Source organism: Rhea americana, unplaced genomic scaffold, assembly GCF_003343005.1.
Source record: "Rhea americana isolate MKP2758 unplaced genomic scaffold, rheAme1 scaffold_69, whole genome shotgun sequence".
Taxonomy (NCBI): Eukaryota; Metazoa; Chordata; class Aves; order Rheiformes; family Rheidae; genus Rhea; species Rhea americana.
Window position 1 is genome coordinate 1344706 of NW_028186856.1, and position 23596 is coordinate 1368301.

Below are 23596 nucleotides of genomic sequence, written 5' to 3' on the forward strand. Positions count from 1 at the left end.
AAGTGTTAATTAGGATGCCATTATCTTTATTACATGTGGATTTCAACACTCTCATGCAATTTAAATTTTAGACTGTCTCCTGTTCCTACTCAAGCTGATTTTGCAGCATTGCTTTTTCTTAACTGTCTGCATGATGTCAGTGCTTGTGTTGACAAATAGAAAAGAATTGTCTGTTGTTTTAGCGCAGATTCCCTCCCTCCTTTCCGCCTTCCAAAATACCCTGTGATTGTTCCAAGGCTTGTATGTAATTACTTCCTCCTCCTCAGAGGACCCTTGAATAGCTTGAGTAACACTGTCACTGGTGTAAATGATGCTCCTAGAACAGTCATGGGCCCTCTCTGTTAACAGGGGCTCTGAAACTTCCCTAAACTTTTCTCCCCTTCCTTCTGTCTCAAGGTGCAGTTTGTTATACCTAATCCTGTGAAACTCTTCCAAAAATAAAAATAAAAATAAAGGGGGGGGCCTGCTCTCTTCCCCAGTCTTGTGCTCCTGACTTTTCCCTCCTACCAAGTCACATAATTAGGCAGCTTCAGAATAAATTGGTTATTGCAATTTTTCCACTGGATCACCTAACCCAAAGAAAAGGACAGTTTTCCATCAGATCAACTTACTTTATCTCTTCACCCAGCAACTAATGGATCATTAAGTGTGATGGAAGGAAAGCATTAGGATCATGTGGTGTGGCATGGGAAGCAAGGAGAACAAGGACTGCTTAGTACAGCAGGAGCTTGCAGCTATACTGGATTAAGTGCAATGTTGAAGTGTTTCCTGAGGCCATGGGCAGACTCTCACTTTTATATTATATATTTCTGTGCTGCTGTGGTATAGACAGCCTATGAAACCTCCCTTTCAACCACTAGGTCTTATCACCTGCCAGAACAGACACTTACATGGCCACGCAGAGGGCTGTATACGTAGCAAACTGGCCTGGAAAACAAATTCAGGTTAAAACTAACCCTGCAAGTAGTCAACCAGGCAGTCCTCTATATATCAATTTCCTGACTGGGTTCATCATGCAGGTGAATTATTGCTTGCACCAGCACAAAGGATGGACCTGGATGCTACAGAAGAGGAGGTGGATTGCTTGTTTAAGATGCAATACCAGCTTATAAAGGGGGTCTGAAATTTCAGCCAGAAGTTGCAGCCAAGAGCATTTTTTTCCCCTATGTAAATAGTGTCAAATAAATTGTTTTTTAAAAGCAAAAAATAAAGCATGACAACTATATAAAGAGAAAAATTAGGAAAGCAATGATTTACACAAATGTGGGACACAACACTTAAGGCGCACAACAACAATTATTTTTGATGGCTATTGTTTTATGCTAGACTAATTTGGAAGCTTTGATGATTTTTGAGCCTTTAAGAAAAGCATTTTGAGCAGGAAATGTGAACTGAATGAAATTGGATACTATGTAGAATCAGAGAGGACAAATCTGGTAAGGTAAACAAAGGGGAAACCTAGGAGGCAAAAGGAGAAAAAAGATCTCCTGCACACAGGGAGAGAATCAGGACAAAAGAATAGGAAACAAGATAGAAACAAGGGTAAAGCAGCAGTGYATTATTGTCTGTCCCAATATCTCACTCTCCGAGTGGAACGTTTTGTTCAGTTTATTTACCTTTGCCTCCTTATCTGGTAAAAACAATCTGCTTTAGCTACATAACATTCATAGCCCCAGATTTGGCTTTTTCAATATCCAGTCACATTTAATTAGGTTCCCAAAACTATTTAAAGGTTGGTGCAGTCTTGGAGATTCAGCATCCGTGGATCGTGCTGATTACAGGGGGATTGCTCACACGATGAGCTGCATGGCTAAGGCCCTAATATTTTCCTGCAAAGCTCACTGTTGGCAGTTCTGCTAATATAAGCTGCTAGTGCTGTTACCAACCCTTCACAAGTTAAGAGCAGAGGCTGTTCCATTRGCAGCTGAATTGAAAGAATGGCTTGCTGCAGCAAAAAAGGCAGTGCTGCTTCTGCTGTCCTGCCCAGCCCTCCCCGCACAGCCCTGCCACAGGCCCAGCGTTTGTTGCATCCTTCCAAAAGCTGTTTTACTTTATTAAAATTGTAGGCTTTTTTTTTTTTCTTTTTTGAGGTTTTAGCTAATGGTGCAGCAGAAGACTTAAGCRGGCTGAACAGAGTCGCAGCAGTCGCTGCTCCCGGCGAACGTGCGCGCTGGGAGCACGGGGCGCAGCTGTTCGCTGGCGCTGAGCAGTCAGTCGGGCTCCCCCAGGCGTGCCGAGCTGCACCCGGGGTTGCCAGGACCAGAGCCGCAGGGCACCTCTCACAGCTGAGCTCCTCTTGACGAGCTACCCTCATGTCAGGGGAGGCAACGCAGCTACGCTTGCCAGGATAGCTCGTAATTACCATCACCGGGAGAGACGGGGCCAGCTGGCCTCAGACCGCGCCAGGCGTCTGGATCATTTGCAGGACCGAAGCTTTACTTCTGTATGGCGCTCGATCGTGCAGATGCACTTACTTGTCGCTCTGCCTCAGAGATCTCTAATATGATATTGCTTTGTACCACGGAAAACACATTATGCATTCCTACAGATAGCTCAATAAAACTGAAGCCTAAGCTCAGCCTAGATAAAATAGAATACTAACACAGTCATTAGCAGTAAACCTGAAATGAGAAGGATTCTGCTGAGGTAGTAATCTATACTTCTGTTATTATCTGAGTTACATTTTACTGCTTTTAATTTTTTGCCAGCTTGATCTCCTCTCCTCCCCAAACCCTGTCCCCAGAATAATTTCAGAATCTCCTTGGTATACATTCAATATAATGCTTATTGATGATAATTTGAAAAAACAAACAAACAAAACAAAAGTGATTAATTTGAACAGTTTTGTAATTTTTGCCAAATAGAAGCCAAGAAGCCATTAGCACGTGATATCATCACAAAGAAGATACAAAAGGAAGATGCATTTACAAGATATCATCTTCATATCCATGCCAATAAGAACTGCATATTTTTTTTAGTGAATGATGCAAGTATCTATTTCCAGTAGTTTCTTACTTGTTTCCCCCTCTTATACCACATCAAATCCAGGCCTTGCTTACAAATGGATAACAATCTGAAAATCCTTAACTGCACCTGCAGCCCCCCAGCACCTCCTTCAACTCAAGCAAATGCAGTCTGTTACCTGTTACTGTTCAGTAAATAAGAGCTGCTGCACACACATAGCCCCTGGTAAGTATAAAAATACTAATAATAGAGATGAATATTCTCTAAAGATGCAGGATCAACAACATTAAAAAAAGAGCAGGTCAGAGAAGTTTTAGGTGGTAATATGCAGCTCATCTTCTAGCTGTTAAGCTTCTAGTAATGCTAAACTCAACACAGAAGCATGTCAGAAGCAGCAGCCAACATGGTGAGAATTTTCTGCATTTTCCCCATTGGACATATTTCACAGAAGTTGCTTTTAATCAACCATTTAATCAACTCTTCAAAAGGAGACATCTATCACATTTTGTAGAATATAAGCACGTTGTATTTTGAGATGCTAATCTTTTCACAGGTTCCAATGAATCTTTTTATTTCATTTTTTTTTTAATGACTGAAGTAAAAATGAAGTATTTTAAATCATGGAGAGAGATGAATCTGGATTTCCTACTGCAAACCCATAAACGCCTTTATGTATCTATGCAATATGCAATCACTCACCAAGGCACGTAAGTACTATGGACCCAGTCATATGATAGTGGTGCAGAATTACACCTTAAACTGTCAAATGCATCTTTTTCCCAAAGTGCAGAAGAGCCATAAGAAACATTTACATAAATCTATCAAAAAATACATGCAATACTCCTTTCCAACCTGTTGTTATAAATAACTACTACTTAGACACAATTATGCTACTTCCTTTGGCTACTTTGACAAGGTTAACCTTGGTCTCCCTCTCAGCTACAGATATAGCTATCTTCATGCAGACATCCTAATGTCAGTATTTACAAGGTCACAGAAAAAGCAGCAGTCTGCCCTTGCTAGGCTTTGTTAAGTAAAAGAGAAAACATGTCTTTGTTCATTGAGATTAGCCCTGTTACAAGTGACAGAACGTATAAAACTCCAAGTCAGACATCACAAAAACAACAATCCACAATAGAGGCACAATAAAGGTAAAGGCAGCTCAGTAGAGCTGCTCCAGTTAGTGGCCATGTATCCTTCTGCTGCTACCCAGAGAATTTAATTTTCTGATAAAGACAAGCACTGTTCCTGTAATTTAATGTCATTTCAATAGTTTCAGGTTCAATTCAGCACTTCACCGAGGTCTATTTCCTATTCAATCACGCTATTATCTTAGTTAGATACTCAGAATGACTTCTTATGCTTCATATCCCCTCTTATTAGTGCACTGACAGGGCGTATCAGTAACTTTGGAAGAAGAAAAGAAAAAAGTCACTGGAAAGCAAAGCCTAAAAATCACTGAAGTGAAACTTAATTCTTGTGCTTCTCAAGAAAAGCCAGCAAAAGATATTTCAATTTACTCAATGTTTCTGAATGTGTAGGTGAGCTGAAAACGAAGAACAAGTAAGACTTTTGTTCCATCTGATAAATATTTAACCATTCTGAGGACAGTTGAATATCTACCATCTGCAGCTATTGCTCAGATTGCTCAAATACCAGCCACTTTTACTACAGATTTTGAGCTTATATCCATCACCCACAATGCAAAATCTTCCTTATTTGTCAAGGTGAACTGTATTAGACTACAAAAATCATGTAACTATGAAACTGATTGCATATGGTTAGCCTTCATTTCTGCTAGACCATTAAAAAAAAAAAAAAAAAGCTTTACCTTTTCAAAATCAGATTTTAAATATAAGCAATTTAGAACAAAGCCTACCTTATTTCCAGAAATTCAGTTGTCAGTTCTCTATTCTCCTATAGTTACTTAGCACACGAGTAACTTTTGGTTATGTAAGTCCAAAATAAGCCATACAATGATAATCGGCCTATATGGACAATAACAGCCTATTTGAAACCACATGCTTTTTAAATAATTATGCACTTATAAGACTTACCTTGCTGAAAGAATGAAAGATCTCTCTACACTTTCTATGTTCAGTTCATTCTGATACGCTTCCTGGGTTGGCTTTTTAACCTATAGTGAAGAAAGAAAACTTCAAATTCAAACTGAAATGGTACTTCTAAGTTGCTTCAGTTTTTATTGTAAAATTCCTTATTTTCTAATTGCATTGCTGCTACAGGACAAGACACTGCTGCTACAGGACAAGATTGCAGCCCACAGATGAGCCTCAGAATGGGCATCTTGCCCATACCACCAAGGGCTGGACCACCCTGAACTACTAAGTTTCAAATGTAACTAAGTTCGAAGGTTAAGAGTGGTTTGGAGCCACCACAAGACACTTGTTGACAGAAAAGAGGCCACAGTTCTGCCTGTGAAAGTTCCAGAATTGAACTTCAAATGAACTTGATGCTTTTCTGCAACAGGAACAGATAATTAACTCCTGAGGTGACAGTGCCCTGTTCCCACTGTCGTTAGAGACTATGTCAATATATGATCTGAATATTCCTTTTCATGAGCCAGAGGGGTTTAGAGCTTAACTTTGGTGCTTTTCACAAAGGCTTAGAAATCAAACTGTTTTTCCTTTGCAATTAGCGATCTCTATAGACCACACAGATCTGATCCACCAAAAACTTATCAGGCAGAGATACCTAATCTTTTGGATGTGGGCAAGAAGGAGCAGTTACAAGGCAAGAGTGAGGCAGTCTGAACAAAGCACAGGCATAAGTAAGCAAGCAGACTATTTCAAAGTAGCTCAGTACTGGATGAGAAGGCAGGTATAGATGATCCTGTGACAATAAAGTTGATTAGGGAAACCTAGATAGCAGCCCCACAGACCATATTATGCAAACATTAAGTCTGTAGCACTGGTCCGTAACACTAGCAAATTTAATAACCCTTTCCAACAAAAAAACATAGATGCCTTTTGAAAATCTGAAGACCTGAGTYTAAATAAATTTGGAGAAAGTCTTATTTTAACAGACATTAGTGACTCACCTTCATTCCAGCCAATGAGAGCATGTTGTTGAGTTTATACATCCCTGATTGAACTGGAGTAGTATACAACAGGGCATCATTAAACTGTAATACAGAGGTAATACTTTTCAATAACTAAGGATTGTTTAAAGACAGATCATTTCACATGCATTTTACTGAAAATATTAAAATTTGTACGGCATTGAAATCAACTGTCCAGGAGGGTATCTTCTGCATCCTACTATTTTGCTTAGAACCCAAGAAACATTTTCATGTATGAATTTAGATAACAATAGGTCTCTATTGTAAATACAAATTTGGCACATGAGTAAACATTGCATGGATGTCAAAGACCAGGCTGTAAAACAGGACAAAAGAACGTTTCTCATGTACACAGCTATATTGTATAACAAACTACTTTAAAAGAACATTAGAACTAACCCTTCAAACAAAGTAAAATATYCCCAAATCTAGGAAATGTTAGAATTAAGATTAGCAGTTTACAATTATTTGGACAAACTTATCCATATGAATTTTACTTGTTTAAATGTTCATCTATTGTTTATTTCCTTTTCTACCAGACTTGTCCTCAAACGATGCACTTACTGAACGGCAATTAAGGTGTTTTATCTTCTGTGCTGTTCAACATATGGATTCAAGCTTCATTTACTGAACGTAAACATAGACCAGAGGACTGAACCATCCCATGGTATTTGCTACAGAATTCTTTACAAAATAATCAGATGTTTCACAGGCTTTATTAACTCTTCACAATATACAATGAAGGTCATTGCTTATTAAGTGCCTAAAGGTATAGACAAGTATGCCAAATCTTTGACATCTAAAAAAACCCCAAACAAACAAAAAATCCGAGCTAGGGAGTTTTAAATTAGAAACATCTACTTTGGGAAGTCCAGTTTGAAATAGTGCCAGATTTTTCAGAGTACTACCTCGGTTGATATCATTTGCAATTATAGTAGTGCTCTATATGCTACAAGGGAGTCTCCAGAGCATAAGATAAGCCCTTCAAAACTTAGCACGTGCACTTCATGACTGCCTAGGAAAATATTTATGTATATAGTAACCGAAAAACAAATTTCAGACAAGACTGTGAGCCTATAATGCCACAAACCACACACAGCAAGCCACATTACTGTCTAAATAGGAGAGAGAAGAGGTTCAAGTGGAAACAGAAACTTCAGAGAAATTCAAAAGTTTCAAAACAGTAGTAAAGACAGGAAGAGAATCCAGAACTTAACTTCCAGACCAGCGCTCCATCAGGACGCATGCTGACTTCGGGGGCTGGGGAGAAGAAGAGAATACAATAGCAGCAGCAGGGTTCTAGGTTTTAAGATCTAGTAGAACCACACAGGTTGGAGTAACTGTTTTAGTTTTCCAACTACCTCAGATAATATCTTCTCAGAAGTTCCTCAAACTTTAAATTGAATTGTTCAAAATAGTAAATTTTGTTGAGAAATTGTTTTCTATTAAAATGTTACTGCATATAAAACAAATCATCTCTCTAAATTAGACCGAGAAAGTGAATTTGCAACAGTCTTTTTTGTACCCTCATAGTCAGCTGAAGTTAACAGTTTTTTACGTGATGCAACTGTTTGAGTCACTAAAAATTACACCAATAGCAGACACACAAACATACACAGCACCTTACCAGAAAAAACATACGTGGCTGCATGACCTTCCGAGACAGCTTCATCAACGTTCCCTCTTTCAGAAATACCTGGTGAATTAAAACAAACAATTCAAAACCCAGTTTTTGAGGGCACAAGCCACAACAAATAAACTACTACTTTTCTTGAAATTGTTACACCTGCAATGTTACCAAGGTTTGAAGATTCARGGTGTTTTTGTTTTTATGCAGACAGTAAGTAACAAACCTTCAAGCACAGAGGATTAGGAAGAAAAAAGAATCTGGTTCTGAAAGATACATGAAGTTAAATTTGTAATAAGAAAATTTTCCTGTATAGGCAGGAAACAACAAAAGTTATATTAGGGCCTGTACTTATTGCAGAGAGTACCACCTTCTTCTATTACTAAAGGGAATGTGTGCATGCATGTGTATAGATACACATACTTTTAGTATTCTGTACGATGATGATTGTTAACTGCCAAATAGTAGGGAATATCTGGAAGACAGCAATTTCATACTATTTGGATCTGAGAAATAACTAGGTAACAAAGCTGGGTTACACAGGTCTTAATTCTATCGTCACCCAAATGAGTAATAAGATTCATGAGAAGTTTCAGCAAAATCAGTGCAGCTATTCACGAAATTGTGACTCACAAGAATTATATTTCCACATGTAGCCTTCATTAGTAAACTCACTTGTCTCCACCATGAATCAGGTTTCAACAAAATTAATCCCCTCCTTCCATAAAGCTATTGAATGTAACAAAGAGGCTGGGGGACACGGAGCTTAATGTGGAATGCTGCTCATATTATGTTTCATTAAAATGTAGAAGGACTGTGTGCTTGTATTCCAGTTTTCTATATTGCATTTGAAACCACGATAGATCAAATGTGAAGCTTGAGGGGGAAAAAAAATGCTTGTAAGATTTGGCAGGGAATCACATTCTAAAAAAATTTAAAGTTTTCATCAAATAAATATTTTCTTTGAAAAAATTACACATGGAGAAACAGTATTTATTTGACATCAGCACCAAATAATTAAGTGCTGGATCATTTTTCTCCTCAATATATGTCACCTCCAGTAATGTCTGAGCCGCACTTTGATTGAAATCTCCTGAACGCCATTTGGAGGACCTACCCTTCCCGGCTGCACAATCTCATGGTGTCCATTTAAACTGTACTGAATCTGCATGAGTTTCTGAAAGTTATCCTATTGGGAGAAAAAGCAAAGAGACAAGTAATAGCCCTTGCATTCATGATTTCATTTTCTTTAAAAAGAGGAGAGCTTTAAACAACGAGCTTCCAGAATCAAAATACTTACCCCCTGCTTCATGATATCATTGGCATGGTTTGCAACTTCTATGACAACAGCTAGAGCATCTGAAGTTTGAAGAAGTAATGTTTTAATTATACAGATCAGTTAGTACTGGTATTAAAGAACACACAGGTATAATATTCCCCTTCACATTCTGCCAAGATTCAAGGATGTGATCTAACATTCATTGCATTCAAAAAGCACTTCCCACAGATTCCACGGGCTTTGGATCATAGTTTAATAGCTGTGCTCTAGCAATTCATTCCTTCAGCCAATAGTCATGCTATCATTCATTTCTTAGAGCTAACTAAAACAATCACTAACAAAATTAAGTTTTAGCTTATCTCTCACAAATAATCTCTTTAACTTCAATGTTTCTAGGTACAGTAGAAATGTTAACAAGACTTCAACTGAGAGTATGCAGAGATTAATTAAGCTTTTTCCAATTTCTACAATTGTCACCAATGCTAGTTATGGACTTCAGAGACTAGAAAAATTATCCAAGCATTTATGGTTTTTTTTCTGTCTTTACTTATTTTGTATTTCAGGATAACAGTATAAAGTTTAAGATTCTAGATTTCAAGCATTTTATGATAGTAGGAAAAAAACAAAACAAAACAAAAAAACCACTCTGAAAGGGAAGAGTTACCAAAGACACTAATAGGGATTTTATTAAGTTCAGGTATTAAATAAGTAGCAATTCAATAGAAAAACATGCTTAGGTGTAACTGCAAGAAGGAGCTATATAAAAAGTTACTGAGCAGTGAGTCTGCATATTATACAGCACCCATCTGAGGATTTTATCCAAAAACCTGTAATTCATTTAAGTAGAAAAAAGGCTCACTTAATTGAAAGCTAGCACAATTACTCTGATAAAATGATGTCTCTACAGCATTTAGCAATTTTTGAAGAATTCAAGTGTAATCAAGCACTCCAAATAAAGGAACTATATTCGCTTAAAAGTAAGCAGAAAATCCCACCAAGCCAAAATGTATAGATTTATGAATTCTAAGGTTCAGAATGCCATGAGGTCATGCAAGAAACCAAACAGAGGCATGAACAGGGATCTACTAAGTAATTCTAAGGAGAACTTTTCATTCAATACTTTCATGAAATAAGGTAGAACAAGTACAGTAGTCACAGTTAAAAGGCAGAGAACCTATCAAACATATGACCAAAACCTAAGTTCAGATATAGATGTCGTGCTGTCAACTGAACCTGCTGAAATTTATCTGGTGGTCTTCTGACTAGGATATGCTGGAGCTGCTTCAGTCAAAACACTCTCCAGCTTCCATCAGCTCAAAAAAATATGAAATTAAGGGAAATTTAGCTAAATTCACTAAGGCAGGAATGAGTGCCTGAATATTGCTGTACTTTTTCATTTATAAGTTATTCTCTCTATGAAAAAAAATTTACTCATTGACTTCAAGAAAGATTGAAGAAAGTTGCAGGAAATTTGCTGGTTCTTGCAGAGAAAGTTCAAAGATCACAGGCTTACTTATAGAGCCACGACTCTAATCCAAATCTAAACAACAATATAAATAATTCATAGAGTCAAAAGTTCATAAACAAACTGATTTTTGGAAAGGAAAAGCATTCCACGTCTCACACCACTTAGTTGGAATAATATGTTTAAATTAAGGTCCCCAGGAAGATGATTTTTTTTAATTCTGACCATATAACCAAGCCTAGCCCTTTTTTCCCCATGCAATTAAATGACAAAGCAAAAAAAGTCAGAAGGAAGCTAAACTTAATTATTACATAAAAATCTTGGTGAGTAAAAATTAGATTTTCTTTTCTTGCTCAGTTTCAAAGATTGAATATGAGAGACGTCAAATGTATAAAATTATCATTCTTACTGTTACAATTAACTTTCTGCTTTTATCTTCAATACAGGAAGGGAGAGAAAACATACTGTGAATTATGAAAAGGCACCACTGCAAAAAAACCCAGAAGCTGGAGAGCTCAAGAGCATGTAAAGTAAAATATACTTTTAAATTCCTTATTTTTCAAGTGCTAGATTATTTAATGGGCAGTATGACTATTAGTTTATTCACGGCCATAATCAGTGCAAGAGAAACTTTTCTACCTCCAAAAAAAAGTCAACACTGAAAACATTTTGTGCTTATACTTTCAATATAATATACTCAAAGAAATAAATATGCCTAAATATCTTAGGATGGAAATTTCTTATAGATTTGATAGTACTGTGTCAGCAGGCATAGGTACAAGAAAGCAAAGTTGGTTTAGCGCATTGAACTGCACTAAATGCCAGTGTTCAAGCAGCTACATCTGTGCAACCCTACTGAAGATGAGGGGCTTCCACTGAACTAAATGAGACAGGTTTATGCAAACGAAATGGAAACACCAGCTGGGAGCATTTCTAGTGCGATGAGGCACACATGAAGAAGCAGCAGTACTGTGAGCACAGCAAACCAACCTAATCCGTAACTACYCTGAAACGCATAGTCCTGCCCAACTCCTCTTCCATCAGCAGCCATGCCTTCTCATTTCYTCTTAACACCTTTCCCTCACACACAGGCAAAAGTGTTCGTGTAGCTTCGTGGCAAACCGAACCGGGGAACGCCTCGGGTTAAACACAGCCCAGAGCAGCTCCTTGCTCTTGCTCACGGCAGCCGCGCGAACACGTGTCCTGCAGAGAGGGGGAGCAAAGGCCCCAGGTCTACAGGATCGGGGGAACAGCGAAAGGACCAGGCTGCCCATCACAGGGAGGTGGGTGGAAGATAGGACAGCCTCTTTCAGCAGCAGTATGCAGAATATCTGCCTAAGGGGAACTTCAGTCTTACCACTCGGGCCCAGCTCAAGGGTGCGCTGATACCACTTTAAGCTCCAAACATTTTTTGAAACACAAGTTTGGAATCTTTCAGTGTCACTGCTTGAGAAGCTCAGAACTAAACAGAAAACATTCCTGCTTATTGGCTTAATATTTTGCAAGCATTTACAATTTAGAAGCATTTTTCATATTTAGGAYGCATTTTTTAAATCTAAAGGGACATTTACCTTGAGTATCTCTATAGTCTGCAGACTCTTCTAAAAGATTCTTTAAATAATCTGTTTAAAGAAAAAAAAAAACATATTTTTGTAAAAGAGCTAAACAGCACCAAAGCAGTAAAAAGCATTTTTCCTGGAAATTTGCTTTTCAGACAGGCATATGCAGCAAAGGTCTACTATTTAATCTTTCAAATCTGTCAAAGCAATAACATAAGAAAAACTGGAGTTTTCACAATAAAAGCATGTAATGCTATCTTGCTGAGAAAAAATAAGGCTATAGAAGCAGTGACCTTCTCCAAAGGCAAATTGCATGTATTATTTCAGAACAAAACAAGCTGGTGAAAGAGGACAAGTACATGCACACAATCTTTTACATTTAAGCTGATGCAAAAAACCTGAATAATACTACCCAAATTTGTCTTAGCACCTAATTCGTGTACAAAAGCTGAGAAAAAATTAGTTCAACCCTGAAGATCACTGTGATTAATATTTTCCAAATTAAAAAGTATTATAAATCCCCTTTCCTCCAAAATGATCAAACTGGAATTTTTGGTTTTCAATTATAAATCCAGCCCTCAACCACCAGATGGCACCATCTATTCATTAAAATTGTCCTTGCTAATTTTAAAATCTATCTTACTTGACCAAAATTCACCCCMAAAAACTGACTATCAAGAAAACATTCTCCTGAAGATTCCTTTTCTTGGTTCACTATCTAGTTCACCAAAAAGTATAATGTCCTATCAAAGATATATACATACATATATAAATATCCATATGGATATATGGATATATCCATCCTGATTAACAAGTCAGCCAGGTATTCTCCACAGCCCACAGCTTTGAACAGGTTAAATTTCATGGAAACTCAATCAGAAACTTCCACAGAAATATATGCTAGAGTGATATCAACAAATATCAAATTGCAATTACCTTTTAAGTGAGTGAAAATATTCAAATTCTGACAGATCTACTGAAAATTAATCATATAGGGTCTGTGATCTGGCAAACATTCAGTATTAGCTTAGCAGTTGTACAAGTTTTGTGTAGGAGTAAAATAATTCACCTCCCATATGCCTGCCCTACCCAGATTCATCCTTTCACTGAAGGAGGATCTGGAGCCAATCGTTCCTGCCTTCCTAGGACATCTTGCTTCATGCGTGCCCCTCCGCGATCACTCAGTGTACTGTAATGCTTTCCTTATGCACAAAAGAATTATGAAATGTGTTATTGCAGTAAAAGTACTATAAAGGGCCAGAAGTCTTGTCAGGTAATGAAAGTTTGGAGGAAAAAAGAACCACAAAAAGAAAGATATTTGGCACTTTTTTTTTTTTTTATGTTTTGGCAAAGACATAAGATAAGATCCAGCAGATAAAAGCATAAAGAGCAGGTTATGGTGAAGGGAACAGGACTTAGTGTGGTGCTGGAGGAAGCAGTGAGGAGCAATTGGGCTATCTGGGTCACAAGAATAGCCATGATTTTCTGCTGTATTTGCAGTTCTGTCTGATCATAATCAAGCACTGGCCAATGTGTAATCTTTTAGTAAAACTCTGATATGGCACCAAAACCTTTCCAACTTAATAAATATTTAATTGCTCACATCCTTCAAAATTTTCTGCTATAGTAGCTACCAGACATTTCAGTACAATACTTACATGGAAATACTCTCCATTACAAACTCTACTTTGAATCACCTTAGGTTATGCTGKTAAGAAATTCATTTAAGAGAAAAATCAACAGGAAGCATTTTACAAAGAACGGAGTTCACACTGTTTTTAACTTCAGCTGAAACCCCTCGCTTTGATTTAACCTGGAGGAACCTATTTCACAAAGACACTTTAAGAATATTAGACAAAAGCTGCCCTCTCTTACCCTGCCTACAGAGCTCTTGCAAGCAGCAACTATGCCTTACTACCCAGGCAAAGCATACTTGGGRCTCCACCATAAAGCAAACAAGTTAAAACAGCTGCAACTTTATCTTCATCTTGGCCAGCACAAAGGACTGAAGTGGGGACCTCCCAACATAAAAATGTCTTCCCAGCTTACACAGAAAAGCCAGAGCTTCTTAAGGCTACCAACTATAGACTCACTTCTCTACAGATGGGAACAAGAGGTAAGGGGATATAACTAACTAATCTCCAAATGTACTGCTGGAACTCTACGAAACTGTCCCTGGTAAATGGAGACATCCAATTTACTATCCAAAGTAATTGCACTGAAAGCTTAAAATCAGAGACCCAATGCCGGATTGTTTCTTGGTGTATTCATGTTTTATGACATGTACCCCAAAAGAATAACACTTTACAATGTGTGTGTGTTTTTTTTTTTCCTGGTAGGTATATTCTAGCATTCTAAATAATCACTGAATAAAGGAGGGAAAATTAGAGAGAGATTTTAATATAACTGCATTCACTTAAAATTCTATAGTTAAAAAGGAAGGCAGTTCTTACCCTTCAAGTCTGAAGCATCCAAATAAACTTGCAACTGTAAAATCCCCAAAGGGATAAATATTTACATAATTTTGATCTTAATTATCTTTATGTACATCTGGTAAGCGGACATCAGTTCATACCTAAAACATCTTTACAGAAGCATCAGGACAGATTTTTTAGTCTCTTCTGTGAATACACATTGAAAATTCTGGAGGCACTAGCTTAAAAACCTATATGGACAAGAAGATTTCACAGACAAGGATAACACCACAATGCCATTTTAGTAAAATTATTCCCAGATAAAATTAGCACAAAAGTCAAATATCAGGGTGAAACAGTATCTGCTTTCTTTGCCAAATTTATTTGTCCTCTAAAATGCAGTTTAATTATTCAGACTTTTTTATTCAAAGACCACCAAGTAACTTCCTGATGAGCTACTGGGTTCTCAAAGGAAAAAAAAACCCACGGACCAGAGAAGAAATTCTGCTTAAACATTTTAAATATAGAACACAGACAGAAAACCTTATTTTTTTCTCCTCTTTCTCTATTGCCTAATCTTAGGCTACCAAAAGGGGAGGAATAAAAAAAAAAAACAAACCCACAACAAAATCTAAACATATACCAACAGCTTTCCACAAACACAGACTAAAATAAGAAAAATAACACAAAAACAATAAAGCTGTCATACTGTTAGCACTGAGTTTTCCTTCTGTTGATTTAAATCTAAATCAGATCAACAGTATGTCTAGGACAAATCTGAGAGYAAGCTACACTTGAGTCTGWAGGAACGGATGTGCTTTACTATAACACAGACACAAAGGACGATCCTTAAATACTGATCAGTACAACTGATGTAACACTACAACTGAAGGTGAGATGGAGCAGGAAACTAAGAGAGAAAGAGATTTTAAAAAATAAAGACAACATGGAAAAAACAGTYGCTGCATTGTAGCTAGCACAAGCGTCTACTACCTGGAGCAAGGTTTGTGTGGAGCAAGCAACAGCAACTTCCCAACTCTATGAGAATCAAAGAAGTTTCTCAYGTATCACAGTACAACAAACAGAAATAGGTCATTCCAGAATAACAAATACTAATCTTATCAGCTCATCTCCATAATCATAGGAAAACCATCAAAACTTCCTGGACAGCCAATACAGTTTGTGCAGTGCAATAATTGACTTCATGTAAGCAAGATGCGTGAAGCCAAACRATTGCTAAATACCAGCACTAACTCACTCAAAACCACTTCAAGAGGGATAAAAGCATCACATTACCAGAGGGAGACTTTTTTCCATAAAACAGTCAAATTCCTGTCTGACCTCTTGCTCCTTATCTTCAACACATACTTTAAATATACTTTCAAAAAGGCAGATGTAGGTATTAAAATTCATAGCTCTGCTGGATATCCAAAAACACAACAAAAAAAATGAGCCCACAAGCACACAACCACAATGAAAACCCCAAAATGAAAAACAAAACTTTCTTATGCCCTGCTCCTACCTCACAGACAGCAGCCAGTGATTCTCTTCCCACTCGCAGTGGGCCAGCAACTATCACTTCTTCTCTTGCTAAAAATTCCCTTCTGCTTCATTAACTAGTTTGTCTCAAATTGTCTAATTTAATTAGGTTAAACTCAAAGCAATTGCGCTCAACACCTAAGTAATTAGCCTGCAGCCTGACAATTTGCCTTCTGACCTGAAAAAGAGCAGGGCTGCCCATCTCCCAACCTGCCCCCAGCCTCCCCTCACTACACCTGGGGTAAGGACAATGCAAGATGCCATYGCTCTCTGCAAACCTCATGGTGAGAAAAAGAGGCGAAAGGCTTATCACAGCACAACRGAGAGCCTGCTAATACCAGGCACTCTTAAGTCTTCTAGCCAAATCAGAGGTTTTCYGGAGAAAAGAATAACCTCTCCCTGATTTCCTTCTTTTAGAAAACAGAGGCCTCTAACGAGGCTCCTCAACAACCCATCTGACGTTCGCTGTGTAGGGATCGGAGGGCAGGGTGTGGAGAAGCAGGAGCTCACTCGACCGAATGGAGAACCTGTGCAGCTAAACAGAAATACYGCAGAGCTTTGCCTCCGCTTGGCTGATTTATGAGCCCACCTGTTCCTGCTCTCGCTCCCCCAGAAGTAACAACACTTCAAAGCACAGTAACAACCTTGTGATGTGGTGGTGCAGCAGCAGGTTTGGACAAGTACAAAGCTGTCCCACTGACACAGAACATCTAAATAGGAAGGATCCCCTGCTGACTCCAGCCTARCAGCTTTGTTTCCAGGATGGCTTTCGCTCTTGTGCTCCGTCCCCCTCTCCCTCCCACTGCCAGCTTCCCATCATTGGACTGGGGCTGCTGTTGCATCACTGCAAGTCATGCCCATTCCTGTTTTGCTTTTTTCTTGCTGTCTCACCCACTCCAACGACCGATCCAAACATTTGGCATCTGATCTAAAGACTCTGCAACACAAGCACATACGAAGACTACGTGAAACTGCGCAGAAGTGCTGGAAGGTAGCAAAGCAGTCACGTCATCCACACAGATACAGAAGAGCAGGAATAGCAAGGAAAATATAAGACCGAAATAAATGGGAGGCTAGACTGAACACTCTGAAAATGAAGCAGACACAAACATTCCAGTATAATTAAATTCTTAGTCTGATCTCTTTTATTCCTCCCACAGAACAACAAAAACTTCTGCTTCCAAATCAGCACGCAGCACTGCAATACAAATCTCGTTGGTGACCATTTCTATTTGCACAGTGGCTTAAAGCTGGGCAGCCACAGTATGGTCTGCAGGACTGGAGTCTCCTACATTAACCCTTATCTCCACAAAATGAGGTGTTCACTTGTACGGTCACCTGCTCAAAACACAGTCCCAGCCATACTTGCAGGCAATGCCAACATGGAATTAGCCTTTAGCTTCACAGTTGTTTTAGTGCCACTCATCTCTGACATCTCTCACTTTTCTGTATAACTATATACATATATATACTTCTTTGTGTGTGTGTGTGTGTGTATGTGTGTATATATGTGTATATATATATATTTACCTATATTTATGTGTGCGCGCGTGTGTGTGTGTGCGTACATGCACATGTGCATATATATCTATATATCAAGAAAGGTATTTACTCCCATCCTGTTCAACCCTTTTCATTAAAACCTCTGAAAATCTCCAAAGTTCCTTTGCCAACKTCGGAATGAATAACAGGCCTATATCATACCCTTTTAAAGCGAAACAAGCCCCAAATGTCTTTTTACAGTTTTTCTTTATCAATTAAGAGACACTAAGATTTTTTTCCTACAAAAAAGTGGCCCATTTARTAAGGGCTTTTCACCCTTTTTCCCCATCTGTGATTTTAATGAAATGATTAAAGTGAAAATATTCARCTTTAATAAGTAATTAACTTCTATGTACCACTTAAGTCTGCATCTGCCACAGCATCACTAATGTAAACACTTGCTGGGGAAATGCCAGCAAGCTGCTACAGAGCCAAAGAAAGGTCAGAGAGCATTTTATTTTGTAGTTACTGCATAAACAGATCCTATTTTTAAATCGTTCATCAAGAAGCAACGGCTTTCAAAAATAGTCTTAAGTATTTCCAGTTCCTTACAGGATCCATYCTCTTCTTACAACAAACGCATCTCAAAAACCTTCACAAAGGAGGCCTGTATCATTGCCCTCCTTTTATGGAGGGGAAAACACTGCATCATGGAAATGGCTTGCTCAAAGTCATCCAAATACACCAATGCTGGAKCAGGGAAGGGAACCCAGCTTTCCTAGGCCCAAGTCAGCTCTTCAGCCTAAGACAGGTTGTAACCCCTGCAACAAGCATTAAGCACTTACTGGTAATTTATGCTGAAAAAGAATGTTTTGCTTTTAAAAGAGAAGAGATTTGAGACAAAACACCTGGGTGGGGAGGAATGGGGAGGGGGTAGAGAAGATACTTTTAATAAAAGCTCAAAAGATGTGTATGCGTATCTTTCATTTCTTTCTTCCAGTTCCAGCTTTTCATGCTGCTTTTTTACTTCTTAAACAAAAAAACACAAAAACAAAATATGAAAGTAGAGTTTTCCAATCCTCTAACTAAATTACTGGCTTCTGTTACCACAAAAACAAAACAAAATAAAAATCAGCACAGGTCTCATGTTTGCAAAGCACAGCTGAACACACCAGCAGAGAGCACACCACGTGCACACCCTCTGCATATCTTACTGCAATCAACATTAAAAAAGAAAGCCTTTAAATTCATGACATACTTTTTAAAAAGTTTCACATATCTGAAGTCAGATAAATATGCTTTATGGATGGGTATGACTACCTGAAAAGGAGTTTCCYGGACATGTGAAAATTGGCTTCTTAAACCTGTAGAAGAACTTGACTGTACCTGTCAAAAGCAGCCTGTATTGGGGAATCCTCTGAACAGGCTTGAGCAAATAGTGCTTGAGTGCCAGACTAGCACAGCGGGGACTCATCTGAAAAAAAACATACAAAAAAAATAAATAACAGGTCTGTGGTAGTCAAGGGTTTCAGCAAAAGAAAACATACCTTTAAACAGCTACCAATGACATCAAGTAAGCTTTATCCTAAAAAGACATAACTACCAGTAGTTATGCACTGCACCACAGAGCAAGCATTTCCCTATGTAGAAGACATGCAAAATTAAATTATGAGTTAAARATAAATAAATAAAAATCAGTAAACTTACAAAATCTCTATAGATTCAAAATACTTTTTTAAATGAGGAGGAGAGGTGAATCTTCCTGRAAATAAACAAGACACCAGTGGCAAAGGCAAAATACTCCTTTGTAATTACTGAATGTTCATTACACAGAATGGCAGAGCAGACAATATTGTTCTCTGAAGAAGTTTTAAATCAATCCAAACTGCCAAAGGCAACACAGAAAAGATTCACGCTCCAAAATTTTTAACCAAGYTTGCATTCAATATAATGTGCATCAGAAACACCAAGTGTTTGAAAAAGCCTCTTTTCCTCTTCCTATTTTTCCTGACTCCGTACTTCAACCTCTTCCTTTGCTTACTGTAAATAGTCTTTCTAACCATTTGTAAACAAACAGAGTAGGCACTACCCAAGGGGAAGCCAGTGTGGTGTGATATGAGGTCAGTTCATTTTGTCAGCTATCATCTACTTCATTTTTCATGGTTAAATGACTGTGTCTTTGCTAGAAATAAAGTTATTAGTGTTGATTTGAGCAGTTTGTGTCATTTTCAATTCCTTTAATGACAATCTAATCTCTGCCAGGGGATGGGRAAGTCTCACAAATGACAAACATCTGTGTGGACCGTGTTTAGGAAGTTTGTACCTCTTCTCTCACTTGTGTTAAGGGAATTAAGTAAAAATTTGGCAATATTCTTAATGATATAAATCAGCATTCATCTCATTGTTGCATATGCTGGCTTTGAAGACTTGTGGAAGTTTTCAGATCAGAAAACTACACTTCTATGTTTCCAATTGAAAAGAAACGAGAGTTGTAAGAGTTAGCTACTGCCTTCTGATGTGGTGGTGAAGTTAATCTGGTCCAAATAAAATAGTTAATTGGTACATAGTATGATCAAAAGACAAAACTAAAAAAGCAGCTAGTGATTTTATCAATTTATCTTTGTCATATTTTGTGATACACGTTGAATTTTCTGAAAATTGAGATTAAGACATCTCTCAGTGTTAGCTCTCTCACAGTGTCATCTCTCACTAGTTATTTTAGAAAGTCTGAATTTACTTCATTCCACTTGTACCCTTCTAGGTTTCAAACCAAGACTTTACAGCAAAAATGAATAAATAAATTGGAGGATGGTCTCTAAAGCCTTCTGTTGGCCTTAAATGGCCTCTKAAAGCACTTATGCTCAGAAGTTCTGAAAACCCACAAGATAGTGTATCTTACAAAAGTCTACAGTACCTCGAAGTCTTTAACTACTGAAGCAAAACCTGCATTCTTCTTACACTGTTCATCTAACAGTGCAACATTTTTATCGAATTCTTTGATGTAAGTCGAATACATCTTTAAGTAGGGACCTTTTTTCACAAATATATCAGCAATTCTTTGATGTTCAAGCCTAGAAACAAGAATAGAGCAATTAAAAAGACCACAAAATACTGTATATGTTAGTCTTTGAGCAAAACATTAACATGTTCCAACTCTGAACATTTCTGAACAAAAACTCCCAGTCTAACAGACAAGCATTTAGCTTAGTAACTACTCCAAAAAATCTTACTAGGCACACAGCCACTCCTCCACACCCTAGTTTAGTTAGATCATAACAACTTTGAACAYGGTCTACTTTATATTCAAAGTCATTTTAAGAGAACATTAATACAAGTTGGCCTCCTCAGGAGATGGATCTTTAAACTTCAAACTGTAGTCCTTGCTCCTTAACAGGAAGCATCTCATTAGTCTCTAATTCTTTTCAGTGCCTCTACTAGTATACTTTGAGAGCTGAATTCAATCTACCTACTCCTGTAATTGAGAATGGACTTTAACAGGATCACAGCTGTCAAACGATGCTGTGTTTGGTTAGYAGATCTCAACTATGTTTAAAACAGAAACCGATCTTCACAGCTCCGTACTCCTCTAATAAAAATCAATCCACTTATTACGCCCCATCACACATGTAAGCACCAGAAATTCAGACTGAAACTGAAATTTTTAGCTAAAAAGTGTAATTGCTCAAAACATGTTTACATGCCTTCTGGATCCTTTTGGATGCACCTAAATGCTAAATAAATAATCTAAATTGAAATTTGTCTCCATATCCTAGAATTAAATTTTATCATTAAAAAAGGCATGTGGAAAACAGATAAGGGTAGAACCATGGTCATGCAGAGTCCCTAAGTCCCTCAGATAATTTTTAACAACATCAAAGGAACTGTATTCCTCATTGATAGTCACCAGTGAGACAGGCGCTCTTCCAGCTCCCTCAGGAGGTCCCGATTAAGCTCGTACAGCTGAGGTAGGTAGTACAGGATCTGATTCAGGATTCTGTCCTCAATCACTGGTTTTCCAAGCTGCCTGGAGGCATGTGCCACAGCGTCCCGGAAATCCTGTTGGAGCACAAAGAGGACAGAAACCCCCCTGAGAGAACAGCCTTCAAAGCACCAGGGCAGACAGCAGTGCTTTCTCTGCAGACAGTCCACGCGCTGTTCCCTGTTACTGAAGGCCAGGAGGGACCATCTGTGCTATGTTTCTGTGCAGCTTTAACGTACTCTCTGGGGACAGCCTTAATCCCTTTGGTTTCACACTGGACCTTTACTTTTGTGCTCCTACGTGCACTCTATGGAAGCTGTTGATTATTTCTATAACACACTCTTAAAAATGTACTGATACTACACAGGAAGAAACTGCAGGAAAAAAAAGTATTTAATATCTKCAGAGCTGTTGAGGGCCTTGAGTATCTTCATGTTAAGAGTTGGACCAAGCAACAATGTTACTTCAGCTGATATAGTCATAATACATTTTAAAATCATACTGGTTTTTATAAGTCATCTACAGTATCACTTAGTATCACCAAGAGCTATACTTAGCAGCTCTTCCATACACAGGAAAATTAATATCTAACAGAAGGATACTGTAACAATATATAGGAATCATGAGATTTTAAATATTAATGATAATCCTAAAACCTTGGCACATTCAAAATATTTACAGGGAGGAGGAAGTCCTGTTCACTTGCCCTCAAAGGAGCTTATTATAGTATTTTTATGTTATAATCAGCTCCTACTAGGACAGAGATCAGGCTTAATGGTCCTCATTAATCTACCTAGAAATAAAATCTTGGCCCCGTATAAGTCAGTGTGGCTGAGACTGTATCCATAATGAAAGTCTGTATTTATTAGGAGAGGTATTCTTCCTGATCACACGTAAACAAAATTTTCAAAAAAGGTTAACGACTCAGTATTTCACTTGAAAAAATAATCAAGTATATAACATGGTCTAAACTGACAAAAAGGAATACAGAAGATAGCATGTAATGGCTGTATTGATGTCTCTCACTTGAATTTGAGAGACAGTGGGAAAAAAAAGAGTAACAGCTGTTTTTTTGTTTGTGGTCTACCGAAGCATGACAGCCTGCRGACAATCTCTAGGTGGTCTGAAAAAGGTGACCAAATGGCACACGTTCCCAAGTGCTACTCTTACTGAAAGTTATTTACAACACTATGATAAGTTACATCTTTAAACATGCATGGATTCCGCCTTTGCCTTTGAAAATCTGTAGGGTCCTCAGGYAATTAAAACTCAAGCAAACAAACAAAAAACCCCTAAGCTCCACCATTCCCACTGCACAGGTCTCCCACAAGTCCTAGTAGTTATCTCAGTAGTGCAGCATCTGGCACTATTTCGGATCTGTCAGACTTAAGTCTTAACTTTCTCCTGTCTTCTTCCCTCATCACATCAGCCCTCAGCAGTCAGGAGCTCCAGACAACCTTGTTTTGTGACTCTCCAGATCACATATGCTGTGGCTGGGCAGAGCTATGACAAGAAATTGAAAGCAGATACTGGGCAATGAGTGTGATGGGGCGAAGGCTTGGAATGAAGTGCAATGGAGTTAAAAACCAGATGGCGTTATTCATATGGAAATGTTCTGTTCTACGTCCTCTGTGCAGACTAGTGACACGTAGGTTAACTACCAGCTGCATCTTATGCATTTTCCTGACCCTAGGGCATTGCTTAACACTCAAATGATGCAGGAACTACAATGGCTAAAGCTCAGATGAGGCTTTCTATAAAGCCTCATGCAAAATGCGTCTTCCTGTTATCACAACTTTCCCCCCAGTTCTCAAAATCACAGTCGCATATAATATACTGTACTTTGCCATGGGATGAAACAAGAATTTTAATTGAATGTTATAAGGCTGCTTGCAGAATGGAAAGAAAAGCAGTTTGGTCTATGGCATAATGAAATTAGGTTTTCCCCTGGCCAAACAACAAAAGGAGAGCAGGGAGTCAGGTTTAAGCGCCAGCAGATAAGACAGGAATGTCATCTGCGGTTAAGAGTGTTTAACTAACTTGTAGATACCGCACCCACAGAGCTTGCAGCAGGTTTCCAAATACATGGAATTTGGTTTCTCTATTGGCTTGATCCAAAGTGCATCAACTTCATGAGGCTCTGGATCATGCCACGCAAGAATTGGTTTTTAAAACAACCAAATCTCTGCTTCGTCACCCCCTCTGTGCG

General features: G+C 38.2%; 1 protein-coding gene across 2 annotated transcripts in view; it reads right to left on the reverse strand.

The window, feature by feature from the left end:
- The window catches only part of FGD6 (FYVE, RhoGEF and PH domain containing 6), a 76543-nt gene that overhangs the window by 16511 nt on the left and 36436 nt on the right, over positions 1 to 23596 (reverse strand). For both annotated transcript variants that reach the window (XM_085321323.1, XM_085321324.1), the window contains exons 6-14: positions 21313 to 21464; positions 20323 to 20479; positions 18795 to 18882; positions 11986 to 12036; positions 8971 to 9029; positions 8788 to 8859; positions 7671 to 7739; positions 6023 to 6106; positions 5022 to 5101 (exon numbers count right to left, since the gene is read on the reverse strand). In XM_085321323.1, the coding sequence (XP_085177449.1) occupies positions 5022 to 5101; positions 6023 to 6106; positions 7671 to 7739; positions 8788 to 8859; positions 8971 to 9029; positions 11986 to 12036; positions 18795 to 18882; positions 20323 to 20479; positions 21313 to 21464 (812 nt within the window). The remainder of the gene's footprint in view (positions 1 to 5021; positions 5102 to 6022; positions 6107 to 7670; positions 7740 to 8787; positions 8860 to 8970; positions 9030 to 11985; positions 12037 to 18794; positions 18883 to 20322; positions 20480 to 21312; positions 21465 to 23596) is intronic.